The sequence below is a fragment of the Emydura macquarii genome, unplaced genomic scaffold, assembly GCF_026122565.2.
Source record: "Emydura macquarii macquarii isolate MOO-44397 ecotype Brisbane River unplaced genomic scaffold, CSIRO-AGI_Emac_v2 contig_1644, whole genome shotgun sequence".
Lineage (NCBI taxonomy): Eukaryota > Metazoa > Chordata > Testudines > Chelidae > Emydura > Emydura macquarii.
Window position 1 is genome coordinate 16,041,035 of NW_027131781.1, and position 17,589 is coordinate 16,058,623.

General features: G+C 38.9%; 1 protein-coding gene across 3 annotated transcripts in view; it reads right to left on the reverse strand.

Annotated features, from left to right (window-relative positions):
- The window catches only part of EFL1 (elongation factor like GTPase 1), a 130,941-nt gene that overhangs the window by 18,069 nt on the left and 95,283 nt on the right, over nt 1-17,589 (reverse strand). For all 3 annotated transcript variants that reach the window (XM_067555723.1, XM_067555721.1, XM_067555722.1), the window contains exons 17-18: nt 14,484-14,631; nt 7,771-8,783 (exon numbers count right to left, since the gene is read on the reverse strand). In XM_067555723.1, the coding sequence (XP_067411824.1) occupies nt 7,771-8,783; nt 14,484-14,631 (1,161 nt within the window). The remainder of the gene's footprint in view (nt 1-7,770; nt 8,784-14,483; nt 14,632-17,589) is intronic.

The following is a 17,589-nucleotide window of genomic DNA, read 5'->3' on the forward strand; positions in this document are numbered from 1 at the left end:
TAAAGTAAGAGTTTGCATAAATATCCATTAATCTTGAATGTTTTAAATTGTGTAAACTGAAAAGAACATGAGTGTGTGCTGTTATTAAGCGTTATTGAACTGTTGTGTTATTGAACATGAGCAGAGCTGTGGGGATATTTACAAATAAATCTGTCACTCTCCACTATTTGTTACCTATTTTCATACACTATAAACATTCCACACTACCAAAATAGAAAGGTAATAAGTAATTATTATAGTGAAATTCAATCCTCTAAGGCCAATGAATTGGACTTTGTGTGGGGAACTTTACAGAGGCTGTGAGGTGGTGAAATCTAACCCACAGACAGGCCATAAGACTTCAGTGCAGCCCCTATGAATGGGAGCAATGGTCACTGCACCTTTGCATCACTGCAGTTTCTGCAGGCCAGTAGATTCAAAGAAGTGTGGATCCAATAGCTATTGCCTATCACCTGCAATGACATTTTCTGCTCCTCCCCTGGCTCTTGCCAGGACACTCCCCTCCCACCTCACTCCCCAGCTGGTCCTCTGCAAATGGGTGAATTTCACCTTTACTGTGTATGTTGTCTTCTTGTTACTTATGAAATTTGAAAAAAAAAGTGTTCTAAACTGTGAAATCAGACACAAAGGTCAGAGCATTTTAAAGACAAATGTACTGAATGTGGCATGCATGAGATTTGTTGATATAAGCCAAACAATTTCAAGCCTAAGGAAACCTTGAGAGAGTCCAGGGAATTCTGAAATACCAAAAGGTTACATTTTTATACAGCTTACAACTGCTGATTTATTGTACAAATGTACATTACTTTAAAACACAAGCTTAGACATACATACACATTGCACACGAGCCTTATCAAGGTCACTAGAAATATTCATGGTCCTGTACAGAATTTATTAAAACTAATTGTTAAAGCAAATAAGTTCCAAACTATATTACCAGATATTAATATTATATTCATTTTATTCCTTATGTTTAATAGCAGCACTGAAACCATGTATACAGTTACACTAGATATTATCAGCACCATTTATAAAGCGCCAGCTTATAAAGAACTGGTCTTTCAAACCCACTGGAGAGGCACATGTTAAGCTGTATTCCAGGCCAAATGTTATTGAAGTCTGTTTTTCCAAAACATACAAGATTTTTTTTTTTTAGCTCACCAAAGGTTTTTCAATTATATGTATTTCATCCAAGTAGTTTGGATTGTTGCTTCAGTCTTTGCTATCACAGAGAAGTTACATGAGGATCAGAGTCTAAAAAGTGTATCTATTCTTTGGGATAAATCCTGAACCCTTTTTGCCCCTCTTTGAACTACACTGGATGGAGAACTGCAGTGGGTGAGGGACTCAGGATCTTGGGAGCTAGGAAGTAAATGCTCTGAACACTACAGAGCCTAGCCCTTGAGGGGAGGAGAAGGAACTGTGTCACTGGAAGAGGTTCTGAGGGTAAGCTAAACTAGTATATCCAGCTGTTATTTCCTACTGGACATAGATGCACGACAGCTGTGGGATATACTGGAAGCAGTGGCCGCTGTTTCACCCAATTGGTTAAAGTAGAGGCCACAGAGGGGCTGCTCGTAGCTCCATGCCTACCTGCAGGTTGGTTTCTAAGTTATCCTTTTGAATGGTTGTGTATGCATGTTGGAAGCACTTTTTATCTCTAAATACCTGAAAAGGAAATGTATTCTGAAGTAATGTTAGTAGCTCAAAAGTAGAGCAATATTATAATGCTGCAATATACCAAAAAGCCTGAATAAGATGTAATTTACTTAAGCACCTGCTCTTAATGAAGTTCAGTTCTTTAAAAATAAAGATACAAATAAAAGTTCTAAGGTATCTATTCATAGCTATATGTGCAGTAAATATGAAATTACCATGAAATTGACTACTCAGGCTCTATGAAGTAAACAGAATTGCACCCTATATATCCATATATGAGCTACAGCTGTAAAGAACAGTAGCAATGTTTATGTTATCAGTAGAACAGTGCTATGGTAAAAGGCATTTCCATCAAAATTTCCCTCAGGTCAGCAAAATCCAAGACAGAAACTTGCCAGAGGAAAGAGAAGGATCAGCAGTCTAAATGAGAAATTTCTTACCTGACCATTTTCTTGCTGTTACCAGCTTCTTTCCGAATTCATTACTAATCGCTAATTCTTTCCCTCCCCCCTGTGGAATTCAGAGGTTGTCCAATGTTGTTGCTGGAGGCTCCAAGACTAAGCTCTGCCCTTCAGCTCAGGCCACCAGAAGAGTTTTTCCACAGCTGTAGAAACACTCCAGCAGCCAATTAGCATTAAGACAACTCGATAGAACGTATTAAATTAACCTCTCCCTTTAGATTAAAAATTCAATTTATATTCTGGTCATTGAATTTGAAGAGAAGCTGCTAACAAAGAAAATTATCAGGTAAGAAATTTCTCATTCTGTTGCACATCATCTCTCCTCCTTCATTACTAATGGGAAGTAGCGAGCAGTGAATCCCAGAAGTCAGGAGGGGAAGGATAAGCAGAGTTTAATTATTATAGTAGAATAACAGCCAGGAATGGAAGTTCACCCAATATAAAGCAAGAGCTTTATAAACTAAGGAGTTATTTGGGAACCAATCCAGTAGCCCCTTCCTGCCAACGGATGGCTCTGCAGAGGAATGGAAACGTACTTTACAAATCTTTCTCAGATGAGGCTCTCAAACTCCCCCTCCCCCCACTCTCTCTCTGGACTTCTGTGAATAGTTTTCCAGATGCACAGCACACCATCTGTTGCAGGACTTTTACATCTTGTCTGCAGCAAGCTGGAGGCCCTAAGGCATTGGCATTTTGGATACAATGAGATGAACAGAGTACAATTGGCATATGTAATCCATATGTTTGAGATATATCTGTAGAGCTCAAGGAATACCCATTTACGCCACAATTTTCCAAGGATCAGAACAAAATGATGAAGGAAGTTTTCCCCAGGAATTGTGGAAAAAGGAGCTTACCTTGAACTGAAAGGTTATTGGAGCTATAAAAATAACATTTTTCCATGACAAAAGCAGCATGGTTCTTGCAGAGCTGTGACAACTAATTAAAATGTGCCTTTTGGAGATAATGGAGACTAGAAAGGCCAGCCCCAGGCTCGCCTAATTTGTCATTGTGATTAAACTTGGCAGCTGATACTTATATGGAGGATCCAATGTACTTGTCTACAAAATGCTGCTATGGCTGATTCCCATGTTTCTAAGGTGATTCACTGTAGGATTCTAACCAAACCTCCTGGAGAAACTCTAATGTAGTGGAGATCACCACAGAACTTTGGGATTATTATTATAATATCTATATCACAACAGCATTCAGAGGTCAGGGACCCACTGTGCTGGACTCTGCACAAAGAAAGAGGCAATCCATGCCCCAAAGAAGTTTCTGTTTCCCCTCACACGAGAAACGTACATTTGACCATATCAATGAATAACAAATATCCTGGTTGAGTTCTGGGTACCAAACTATATGACAGGGTAATGGAGAATCTGTAATAAACTAGAGTTCTCTTTCCATGTCCACGCTGTTAACTGTAGGTGTTCCTGGTCTGAATGAAGGAGTCCCTGCTTCAAGAGATCTAACGTTTTCTGCAAGGGCAAGGTGGGATCCTTTGTTCCCTAGGAAGTTCAAAGTGCCTTCTGGGTCAGTGGAGGACTAGGAGGAGAACCACAACTCTCCCTTTTCCTCTTTCCTGTATCCTTTGTGTGAATTGTCTTGAAAGGTAGAAGATTCTTCTCTACCCAGAACATTATTTCAATTGCCATGAAGAAGCTTTGCCCTCTGGTTCTTCCTGGGTTTCAGAATGAATATAAACACTCACACCTCAATCATAAGCCAACTTCTAACAGGAGATAGGAGGAGATTTCCACTGTGAATACCATAATTGCCCAATATGGGGTTTCTTATACCTTCTACTGATGCAGCTGGTACAGATCACTGTCATAGACAGGATACAGGCTCGACGGACCACTGATCTGAGCCAATATAGCCACAGGTGTGCATTTGTTTGTTTTTTTAAAGACACTCAGAGAGGTGTAAAAATGAACTAACAGGATATGTACTATGGGATTTTGGAAATTTGTTTTTCAATGCTTCCATAGTGAGTACAGCATGCAAAGGTCTAGAGTGAAAGTTGAGCTGGCTCTCAGCATGTTGTTTGCACCTACTTGCCCACCTTGGGGCATTCAAATGTGATCTGAAAATTATACCTAATTTTGCGCTGCATAATATGCATAGCTATATGTCCACAGAAGAAATTTCAGCAGGTACATTTTGAGAAACACATGCAGTGGATGAAGCTGATGCATGGCACCAGCAATCCTAGTCACTGGAGATAATTGGCTACTGATGACGCCTCAGGAAATGAGGGATGCAATGAAATTTTGGATCTTTGCAAATATGTACACATTATGGTACTTATGCCCAGAGCTATGTCTGTTTTGACCTCTCTGTTAACAATTCTCTGCATTGGGATCCCTCTTCTTGATTTTGAAGAGCTGGTAGCTATGGATCCTTTCCAGCGGCTGTTCATTTATTGTCCATGCCTGGATATACATGCATAAGATGCAGCCTGTGTCTTGCTCTGGCTACAGCAGCCACTTAATAAAGGTTTTAAAACCACATGGTCAAGAAAAACTGAACCACACACTTGTTCCACTGCCAGAGGGAGAAAATCTGCTGGACTGAGCTGAAAAGCAGAACTTAGTCATGGGGTCTCTACCCAGCAAGAACACTGGACCACCTCTGAATTCTTCACAGGTGGGGAGCATTAGCCCATTAGTAATGAATGAGGACAGAAGCTGTGCAACAGAAAGGCAGCAATATCAACAGGAAGCACCAGTTACATAATCACTGAGAATGTGATATTCAGAAGGTTCACCATGTATTCAGAGTTTTCTAAAAGAGCTAATTGTTTAAGAAAACAAGAGGAGGAGTGAGTATAGAAGTATAGTGAATGACCTGCAGGTATCAAATACTAAATATACAGGAGAACCTGAGAAAACACCTCGGGAATGGAGGTTGTTCGTAACCCTGAAATGTTTGCAACTCTGAACTCTGAAAATGTTATGGTTGTTGTTTCAAAAGTTTACAGCTGAATACGGACTTTATACAGCTTTGAAACTTTACTATGTGGAAGAAAAATGCTACTTTTTACCATTTTAATTTAAATGAAACAAGCACAGAAAGTTTCCTTACCGCATCAAATCTTTTTTTAAGCGCCCCCCCCCGCCGCTTTTTTTAGTAGTTTACACAACACAGAACTGTGCTATATTTCCTTTTTTTTTTTTGGTCTCTGTTGCTGCCTGATTGCGTACTTCCAGTTCCAAATGAAATGAGGTGTGTGGTTGACTTGTCAGTTCGTAACTGCGATGTTCATAACTCTGAGGTTCTATTGTATAGTAGAATCTACTAGAAAGGAGCAGGTGCTTGTGGAAAAGTTTGAAGGTGTTTGTGGGATCCAGGTATCCAATTTACAATAAAGTCCCATTCGATTAGACGTATGCAAGCTTACAACATATTTCTGCCCCTTCACCCAGTTTTTTAATGTCTTCACTGCCAAAAACAGTGGGCTTTTACAGCAAGAGAGCTAACACACACCTGTTAGCTCTCTTGCTGTAAAAGCTTATTGGAGACATGGTGCAAGCAGTTTTTACTGCAGTGCGTCTTGGCAAGGCCAACGCAACACCCCGCAGCAAGGTTTGACCTTACCTAACTACATCATGGTAAAAACTGCCTGTGTCTTGTCTCCATTAGGATTTTAGAACGAAATAGCTAATGTATGTGTTATTTCGCCGTACAAACCCCACCTATTTTTGGCAGTGAAAACATACACTTAAGTAACAGTAAATTACACTGCATTTACAGTTTCAGAATTGATGTATTTACTTAAAATCTTATGTGGTCAGGGAACCAGGAGGTTTTAAAAGGTAATATATATTGCTGAAGCAGTATTGGGTAATACTTCTAAAACATACATTTTCTGGATGTTGGAAAAGTCTGAAATTATTTCCAGGGCTACACTGAAAAATATAAAATTGCTCTTACACAACACATTTCAGGAGTACTTTCATCACATTTTTAAACTTGGCCACTCACTTCTCCAACTTTCCTGTCTTTCTTAATAGCATTATTAGCCATTTCAGTCCATTTTAGCCAATTTCCATGATCTACCACTCAACTCAAGTAGACAAAATGGGCACTGAGGAGATATGCCAGCAGAATGTTGCCAGAGTAGAAGTGGAGGATGCCCTGGGGTGAATGACAGGAGGATCTGAATCAGCAGCAGTCACAAATGCCTCAATCTCACCCACATGCTGCATTCTGCTGCACAAGGAGTTTGAACACAGCAGGGTGCTCTGCTGGCCAGGAGGATGCACCTCAGCATCCTGCAGGACCATACTAGTTCTGCTGTACATTGGCACTCTGCACTGGAGGAAGAGGAGTGGCTGAAGTTATCCATTATGTTCATAAGTATCTCTTGCTTTGATGTAAGGTCTTATTTGCATAGAATAGATGAAGTTATAAAAGCTACTTTATTACATATGAAAATCATATTTTATAATAAATTGTTTTTATGGAGAGAAACACTTAAGTTATTAAGTTTGTTCTATGCCTCCCTGGCCCGTGTATGAGACCTACTCCAGACTTTTAGATCTCAGAGTGCCTGCAGCACCAAACAGAAGTATGAAAGGTGTACAAAGTATTAGCTAAATCCAAAGCATCTCTCTTGAGTAACTAACATCACACACATTCAATCTCATGTTTTGCTCATGAAATGACTTACTTGTTTTGTATAAGTGCTACCAATCTATATCTATTTACAACCTTAGCTCTATTTTAAAGTATTGTGTGTGGGATACAATTGTGAGCAGTACTTTGTCATAAGTCAAAGTAAATACATAGGTGGCTTTGGGGCAATGGAAAATTAGTTTAAATATAGTCTCAATGTACTGGGCCAAATTCACATCATCAGTAAGCGGCTGCAACTTCCATGGAAGTCTCTGGGTCAAAATCAGAAGTGACAAATGGTGATGTATGTCATAAAATGGGTTTAAGTAGGTGTAAGTAGTAAGGTAATGTAAATTATATGGTTTTGGCATTCAGTGGGTTAGCAAAATCAGTAATTTACATGCTAGAAAGAGAAAAGTGAAGGTTAAAAAAAACCAGAAAGAGCTATTAACTGGATGTTAAGTAGGATTTAGGATTCCCTTTTTAAACATACTTTTCCTGCTATCCTATCTGAATACACCATTGTTTATTTTACCTTCTTAAATCAATGGGGCCCTGGGACCTACAACCAAGACTCTCCTCCTGGTTTACAGTGAGGAGAGATTTCCTTTCAATCTTTTTAAGCACAATTTCTGCTTTATATTTGGTGCTCAATGTCTTTTGGATACCACAAAAGCATAAATGTTTAAATTGTGGAACAGTATTTTAATATTTGTGTGTCTATTAAAGCTGCAATTTATTTCTTGTCAGACAATGAATGCTTTTACCTGGTGTTTCCAAAAGCATATTATATTCCTATTTCTATCTATCTGATGCAAATGCATAAAGATCTTTTGTTATTTTTCAGTATGATATCACTATTAAAGCATCAGAGATTCATGGTAGTCATCAACTGGACAACTATAAAATATTTCTGGTAAAACATTTAATTAAGTTAAGCTTTCTGACAGTCTAATAATGCATAACACTGTGTGATTTAACATTTAGCAATGGAATTATTTATACAGATTTATATTTTCTTTCTTACCTAGAACTTCTGCGGTAGCCATAATTTCACACGTGTACATGGCTGCCATAAGTCTCTGTGGTTTCACTTGTAATGCGTAACGACAAGCTTCCTTCATCGTGGCAATTAGTTGCCCAGAGAAAGGGCCATAACAATCTGCAAGCAACGTTTCCCCCTTGCGTTTACTTGATTTCTCAGATGAATTTGGACTACCTTGACTGCCATCTTGAAGCTCTTTATTTTCTCTGGTTGACTCAGTGGTGTAACTACTTGACAGAGAGGTGACTTCGCCTTCATTTTTTGCCTGCTCCGTAGCCTCCAATTCTTCGGACGCCTGCCTATTAACTGACATTTGCTCTTCAGCTTTACTCATGTCCCATTTTTCCACTATAAAACAGACACCCATGAGAGGTTCTTCACACATAGGACCTGAAAGCGTAGCCAGCTGAAACCCACTTACTATGCTGTTGTCAAAATCTCGATATTTACTCACTTCTTTAATAGTCTTATCAAGGCACTGCCACACTGATTTTTTGTAGCCTTCAAATTTATTTAACAAGATATTAGGCCCACATTTTCGTGGACCAAATGACCAGATCTGATCAACAGCATTTCTCCACTTTCTTCCTTGCAGATTTTGCTCTAATTTTTGCTTAAATTCCTGGATCCGGTCCAGGGTCTTTTGATTAATTTCATGCATCTTTTTATCCTCATTCAAAGATGAGTTGAACTGCTCCATAGTACGAATTAAATCACTGTTTTCTTCAAGGAGTCGAGTTACCTCCTCTGGAAGTGGCATGGCTCTTACACTGAGAGTGGCATATTTATTTGGTGTCGATATTGTTATGAGTCCGTCAGAATCAACCTGAACTCCTTCTGGGATTTTATTCTGGTCCTCTTTAGTCTGGTGTATGACTGCAACTTTTTGCTGTTTTCCTATTTCCTCATTCACCATGTCAACTTTTGGGGGTCTTGTTATGGTCTCCCTGAATGGGATAATTGGTTCCGATACACTAATTTGTATCTTTGCAAACCTACAAAAATTGTAAAAAAATATGAGTTTATAAAACTTTGTAAAATAATGCCCTATATTGTGAAGCAAGTGTCCATGAATAAACCCAATCACAACAAAAAGGGTCAGATTGTGGCACTTTAGCCTCTGGATGGAGGGGCGCCTCTGGCTACAGGGGAACTGAGGAGGGGGTCCTGCAGGGAGGTGCTGACTGATGGTTGTTGCTGCATCCTGGGCTTGCACCAGCCACCTTGCCACCATGACAGGGAGTGACACTCTCCCCCACCTCCAGTGAGTGCCCCACTGCAGGTGCCCCTTCCAGCACCCCCAACTGTAGCCCCCTCTCCCTAGCTCCATCCCGCCTATCCAGCAGTGTCATTTTTGGGGGAACCTGAAATATAACCCTAAGTATTGGGCAAGCTTAATTAGCTCTTGTGGAGAGGGGTGAGGCCATGTCCCCATGCCATTTTGGGAGGTGATTACCACTGTGGTTACTAGCCTTGCTCCCTGCATGCAAGGATTACGATTAGGAGATGGAAGGCTTCTTAGCCACTGCGCCCTCTTGCAGGCCCATGGCTCAGATCATAATCTAGTCCAAAACCTACTGCATAAAGCACTGCTCTGATGCTAGAAGTTAGTAATGGTCTCTTCTTAATTGTTTGGTTATCCAAAAATCCCTTAACTAATACATCTCAAGTGAACAACATTACATTATACAATAGCTCTAAATGGAGAACATCTGAAAGCAAATAAATGGTTTCAAGAGGCCTTCTTGTATAAGCAAGAAGACTGTATACAACATTGTCAGACACAATAATACAAAATGTAACTATGGGAAATAATTAAATTTGACATAAACTACAGAAAAATACTAAACTTTTATAGCAGGAATGCCAATGACTTATTACTACATGTCATAAAATCAGAGTCCAGAATGTTAAAAAAGGAAAAGATTAGTAAAGAGAATTCTAAGAATCAAAATACAATAAAAATACCACCAAGTTTCTGGTGAACCCCTTTATTAGTAAATGAAAAAGGCAATTTTTTAATCATTGCCTTCATCAGGCCATAGAGAAACAGAGCAGCATGGGATAGAGATACAGTGGGTAAGGGTGTTGATTCATATTTCATAATTAAAATCTATTGAAAGTATTGATTGACCTTTTCAAACAGATTTCAAAAGAAAGGAAAAATCATCTGCACCCAGCAGCTCAGCTTCCATGTGCCCGTTACACTGTGTGTGTTCTTCTCTGCTACATGGCATCTCAGCAATCTTCATACAAGTAATTATTTTAGGGTAAGAGTTTGAAGATATGTTCTGAAAAGGACTTTTTTTTAACAAATTGATGAGAGGTGCTGTTTTGTAAGCAAAAGACGAACAGAACAGAGCAAGGGCACAGCAGGACATAGCTAGTCTGAGTTAAAAAAAATGTCAGCAACATCACAGTATGCCCATAAAGCATTTATAACCACACTAAAGCACAATTATTAAAGTGTCAATATATTGTTCATCACCAAAATAATAATGAATGGACATTTCAGATTTAGCTTCCATTAATTAATTTTCTTGAAGTGAGTATTCTGGAGGAAGACCTTCACTTCTTTTCATTCTTGAGTGGTTGTAGCACCTTTTGACAGCACAAACAAAAAATGCTCAAAATGTCAGAAGCATCATGGGACTCAAACTGCCCCTTGTAGTTTTCTCAGAAAAGGAATTACAACTAATTTAACAATATTTCATGAAACTATTAACATATATTATATAGTTAATATTCAACAAGATAATGAAAAAATAATGTATTAGATGATATACAAGATTTAAAGGCCCAATGGGTTATAATTTGCCAGGGCATAAATGCACTTTTGTGGGACTAATACTAAGGGTTCGTCTACACTGATGGCGGTGATTGACCTATCTAGACTGATTGAGCAGTCAGTGAAGACCCGCTCAGTCAATCCAGAAGTGGCCAGAAGTCGACACAGTAAAACCACCCCCTCAAGTGGCGTAGCGCTGTGTCGACAGGAACATTGTTCCCGTTGGCGCAGTGCAGTAAAGATGCCACGCAGAAGGGAAGCACAGCAGTCGACAGGAGTTACGCAAGCTACTCTGCGTAGCTTGCGTAACTTCCGTCAACTGCCGCCAAATCGCCAGGGAAGTGTAGACTGGGCCTAAAGCTTTTAGGACCAGTAAAAGCTTTTCTAAGCCTTGACTTTAGTTCAATGATCATAAAGAAAAAATATTTCAGCATCAAAGTCCCAGATGAACCAACCCTTCATCCATCCACTAACGCTCCTACTGATCAATATCCCGTAGTTACAACGCAAGTAATTAAGGTGGATCTCTCCACTAAATAAGGTTTACCTTATAGCAACTGGGACCCCCAAAAAGGAGGGTCATAGTTAAATGATCAATTTTGATGACCCTCAAAAACAGATGACTCCTCCATTTTAAATCTGTGCAGATTATATACATTTGGGAGCTCTGATGCATCTTACTCTAAATAAACATATCCAAGCCTTGAGGACAGAAAGGTTGATCCTTAATGCATATTGACTCTGTTTCCCTTTGACCTGCAATGTTGGTGTGTTTAAGTTTTTTATTAGGTCTTGTACTGAACCTTCACATAGGGTGCAATTCCTCACACTGGAAGTTGTTTTGAAACAGATTCTTTCAGAAACAATCCGTATCTGCCAAAAGTCAGAACTCCAGAGGGTGAAGATCTCTTGGAAAAAAAGAGCCTGCTAGGATTGTGTTTGAGTTTGCTTTGCATCCAAGCATGAACAGAAAGTGCCAGAATGGTTGCTTCAGTGGAACCTGAAATGAAGCATAGCATCACTGAGGCAACCAGCACTAAATTCATAGAAAAAATTTTACCCTCAGATTAAGGACCTCCATTATAATGCTTTCTTACTACAAGGTGATAATGCCTTAAATTAAGTCAGATGAAAAGATTCCAGGCCTACAAACACTGGATATGGTGGTATGAGGCAAATACTGTCACAGGGAAGAGCACGCTTCTTACAGTCCCCTAGCAGAGATCCAGAGTAGAGAGCAGAATATCACTCTTAAACACTCAGGAGGTTTATATAGGTTCATTAAAAGGGAGGCAAGAGGACTAGTCAAGATTTCCTAATTTTGCTTTTTATGAAAAACAAGTTGCAAGTGAAAACACCTACCAACACATGTGAATAAGAAAGCAAAATACTTGTGTGTAAGTAACTGGAAGACCAAGCCCTTATATATGTAAGACTCTGAAATATTAGAAAGAATAAAGAGTTTAAAAAGCTATAAAAATGTTTTGATGTGGAAGCGTTCATTCTGAAGTTTATTTTCCATCTACCATACATATTAATTTGGATTATGTAATAAGAAAGAGAAATTGTTAACACAAACAAAATCCAAAAGAAATAGGGATTTTTTTTCTTAGTGTGATCTTCTATACATTGCTTTTTCATTAGAACGTTAGCAGTTAATAACAGTGGGTATGAAAGTTACTGCTATGGTTAACATGTTATATGATTGTTTCCATTCTGACTTTTTTTCAGTCAGTCATTCATAAAACTTTTATCTTTCTGATTAAAGCTTCCCAGGCTTGCTTTCTGCTCAAAAGGTGATTTTTTTTTTTTTTTTCTTTCTTTTCCTTCTTCTTTTTTTAACATTCAGCAAAAACAGTTCAGACTGTTTTCAGTAGGAGAATAAAGTTTAACACAAACAAAAGTAAAAACTTTCCGCATTACGAGAAAAATTCTTGGGACTTTTCTACCCCTGGCTATTTTGGCTGTTCAGAATGTTGACATTTGGCCTATTAATAGGCCTCACTGAAGGCCCCTTTGGGCGATCTCATGAAACGTGCATACTGAACCATCCTTATACATAAGCTACAACTCAAGCTGTATAATAAAGAGTAATAGTAAGAATTTGTATACATCACCTACTTTTAGAACTATGGGCCCATTCCAGCTTCCCTAAGAATCAAATGGGAATCTATCCACTGGCTTTAATAGAAGTCGGAATGGGCCCATGGCCCTAATTTAGAATCATGGTAACAGCCTCATTTCCTGAATTGCACCTAAAGCAGGATGTGCTGCAGGTTTAAAAGAAAATGAAGAATAAGTATATGGATGCTGACAACATTATTAATAAAAAATGCCTTTGGATATGTCTACACTGGTGGTGGCATGTAGGTTATGTTGCTATATGCCACAGCAAAAAACAGGCTGCGTCCACACGGCTGTGTGCAGCCACGGGCGGCGGTGAAAGGCTCTGGTGGGGGAGACAGCAGAAAAAGGCTCTAGCAGCTCCCTGCAGCCGGAGCCTTTTCCCACTGCCTCCGCCTGCCAGAACCTGAGGGCTTATCTACACTACAAAATTAGGCTGGTAAAAAGCCACCGCAGTAATTCAATCAGTTGTTGGTGTCCACACTACCCTCCTGCTGGCAGAGCATGTCTTCACCAGGAGTAGTTGCACTGACTGTTGTGGGGCACTGACAGCCACGAGGGGCTCACAGCAGGAGCCCCCCGCCAGCCCCTGGTTGACAGCCCCAGCTGTAAGCCCCAGGCTGGCTCAATTTCACAGCAGGGCACCTACAAGCAGTGACATTAACATTCTTGTCAATTTCACATTGCTATTGTCCCCAGCTCAGAGCAGTGGCACTCTGGGAGCTCCATGGGGAGCTGGGAGCCCCGGCTCTCAATGCTGGGTACCCAGCTGGGAGTGCCATACAGAGCTGAGGGTCCTGTATCCCAGCTGGGACCTCCGTGGGGAGCAGCACTGGGCAGCCAGGCTCCCGACTGGGGACTCTCAGTGCCCAGCAGCAGGGGGCAGCCCAGCACAGGGCTCACAGCAGAAGCTATGAAATTGCTTCTGGAACCTTTCCCTGCAGTGGGGAAGGACTCTGGCAGTGGGACACTACACTGCTAAAAATTGCAGCATATATGTGGAAGCAGGGATTGGGTGTGTAGAGAGCCATGTAGGGTAGGGAACTGTATGATTCTGGCATGCCTTTACTCTACTCTACTTGCCTAAGCAGTGCCTCATTATCTATGCTGCTATTTATACCTGTGCTGGGGGACTATGCAGTGTACGTACACTGCACACCACTCTAAGTGTAGACATAGCTTAGAGAACAGAACTTATCATAGAAAAAAATCTGAGTCAATTAAGGTATATCTGGAACGAAAATAGCAAAAGAGTAAAAATAATATATATTAGAAGATGCTAAAACACATGTATGTAAGACTGGAGAAAGTTCAGTGATATATTGAATATGGGAAACAGCATAAGTTAATGTATTTAGAAACTGTCATGTGCACAAGGGAGCAGAGTTAAGGGTGCACGTGTGGCCTCAGCTTTATTATTTCTTGACTCTAGAGCACTGATCTCTGAAACCTAGCCATTTTCCTAACATTTTTTTTGGTACAGAATGTATACTGCAATTCTAAATGAAATCCTGAAATTACTGCAATTTATGACTTCTATAGAGAAATCACCTGCCAAAAAGGTGTTGAAGCCATGCATGAGTAGGAAGTCAGTGGCATTTGCCAGCTGCAGATAATTTTATAGCTATTAAAATTTATATTTATGATCCAACAGTAGTGCAAAAGTCTGGGCTGAGGAGGCTTCAACCTAAGCAGAAAATAAATCACAGTTATACGTTTAACTGCCTGAGAAATACCACATAAAGCCTCTGAACCTGAAATATTTCTTTTTTCCCCTCCTAACCTTTCTTTCAAGTCATCCAAACAGCGCTGGAGATGGACTTCTCCTGCTGTAATTAATACATGTTCTCCAGTCTCCTGGATTAAAACTTGGACACATGGATCAGCTTGGTTTAAAAGCTTCATTCCTCTGACCAACTGAGGCATCTCACCTGGGAAGATAGAAATAAACCATTCTTAATAACCAACTAATTAAGAAAAAATATTTGTAATCAGGACATATTTTTGGGTAAAGAGAAAAATTTAGAGGATTTTTTTTTAATGACAGTTCCAACAAAATACACATATAATTAGGCTTGGAAGGTTTCAATTTTTTATCAATTAATGTTGATAACAGTTGATTTCACTGTATGGATGCAACCAATGAAAAAAATATTTCTTTGATGATAACCAAAATGCACAGACAGGCAAAGTAAGAAAAATGCTTGAGACCTTATTAGAGTTTGATTTAAGGATTTTTCCTCTGAGTAGGTTCACAGTTTGTGTTTTAATTGTTATAAAGCTTTAAATTTTTGAATCTCAACATTTGCTGTCATTAAATGATTATAGTTTGACCCATCTATAATTTCCTGCAACTGTGAAAACATAAATAAAAATTAAAAAATACTTCAAAATAAACATCAATATTATTGAAATTTTTAAAAAATAGAAATTGATTTTTACCAAGCCAAGTTTAGCAATACTTGAATACCCACAGCTAAGTCCTAAGGAACTTATTTACTGCTGTCTATGTAAAGTAAAGCTGATCAAGAACCTCAGGATTTGGCCCCTTATTTGCACTGATTGTCAAAAGATAGAATACACAATGCTAAATAAATATATTTTTATTTGTCAAAATAAAAAACATCACCACCACTTGTTTAAATTAGCTTTTAGTAAATAATTTTTATTCCTACTGCATATACGCACAAAAAAACTGATTTGCATAGTTGTACTTGCAAACCTGTATGATGCTACGAAAAGTACTCAACTGATATAAATAATACTGCACCATGATTACTAACATCCTAACAGACATTTTTCAAAAACACTACTGGAAGGGACAAAGTTTGAATGAAGCACAGAATGGATTTAAATACACAAACTGGAAAACACTGAAGGGCTATCAAGGTGTGATAATCTAAAAAAGGGAAAACTCCCCAATCTATGAGATTGTCATTATTTTATGAAATACATAACGAAATTCTTAAGAGGAAGATGCTTTAAGAACAGAATTGTCTTTAAATTAATGAAAAAATAGGGAGTAACCCTCCAGATAAGTGAGACATGGCAGGTGTATGCTGCAGTTGTGTGGAGAATTTTTTTTTAAATCACTATTTTGTATATGCCAGTAGATTTTCATAATGTAATTAATACAATTTGAAAGCTTTAATGGTTTTTCTCTTTTCTTATTTGACATACAAGGCAGAGAATACACACTGACTTTCTGGGATCAAATGTTCGTATTCCAAGAAAGAGTTTGACACTGTTTGTTGTTTGCTTCCAAAGGCTATTAAAATAAATATGACTTTACTCATGTATGCTAAATTCATAAATGTACAAGACAATGTGGGAAACTGGATACACTGCAAAAAATGAGCAAAAATGGAAGAAAATTGAGGGGGAGTTATTTCAGACCATATGCCCTAGGATTGCAGGTTTTTGTTCAGCTGTCATCTTCAGCAGTTGAGTCCTCAGGAACAGCTAAGTAGGTGGGCTTGTTTTGAGAGCTGATGGAAATTCTACATGAAGATTTTGACACAATCTGCAGGACATGCACCCAGTGCAAACATTTACAGGACTGTTACCAGTAATTAAATGTATCATTTAACAATCATTTTCTCCAAATTAAAAAACAGATGTTATTTTAGAGCAGATTAAAGGAAACTTCTTTCTAAAAGCATCTGAGTGACAACTGCTAGACAACATTACTGATACTGATCCGAACATCTTCCTACCAGAAACACTTTGTAGTGCCACAATCACATTCACTTAATGTTTCCAATTAAGTAAGAGCTTTACACAAGATAAAGTCTTAATGTGTTAGTATATATGGACTAAATACAGACCCATCCCTAAACCCTGGATCTAGAAAATCTCAATCCAGAACACTTCCAAAATTGCTTGAACAACTGCAGGATTCATAAAATATGCTTATCCATTACTCAAAACACTGCAACAGTCAACGGTACACTGCCCAGTAATTAGTAATGCACTAACCCCCTTTTTGTCCAATCATTACAGGGGTGTTAACAGGCCACTTCACATTGAATGATCCCTTAGAATATGTGCTAACTAGTTATGTTAAACTATTTGTTCAATCTTGAATTTAGCTGTGATCCACTCACGATCTTTCCCAACCCTGAAGAGCTCTGTGTACCTCAAAAGCTTGTCTCTATCACCAACAGAAGTTGGTCCAATGAAAGATATTTCCTCACTGTCCTTGTCTCTCTAACTGCCCAGTAACACAATCCTAATCTGCAGAACATGTAGTCTTAATGTTGCAGAAAATTTTGTACTTGAACAGATAGACAATTACTTTAATTCTGTCAACATTTCAGCAACAAATGGAAAAAGGACAAATTCAAATATAAGATTACAATAAAAGTATTCTTCAGCAAAAAAAAGTTATTCAATTAGAAGTAAGGTTGTAAATATGTATCAATAGATTAATGATATACCATAAAAAAAAAACACTGTAGTCTTAAAAAGTCAAAGCCAGGCATGTTTACATTTAACAAAACTCAAGGATTTTGAAAGTATGGAAATATAAACTACAGATATCAGATGGTTCCAAGGCTGTGGAACTCTAAGACCTGGTCTACACTAGAGAGATCTGTCGACAAAAGTCAGCTTTTGTCGACAAAACAGTCCTGGGTGTACACACTACAATGTACGGTCCTGGTGTACACAATACAAAACTGCCCTGTTTTGTCAACAAAATAAAACCACTTTGACAAGAGGCATAGGGCTGTTTTTGCCCAATTACTGTCGCAAAAGCGTCAGTAGACACTGCTGTATGTTTATGTTGCGGTAAATGGCCTCCGGAAGTGTCCCACAATTCCAATCCTGATCTCTCTGGACATCCGTTTGCACTCTGCTGCTCTGCAGCCACCTGCCCTTCCCCGTGT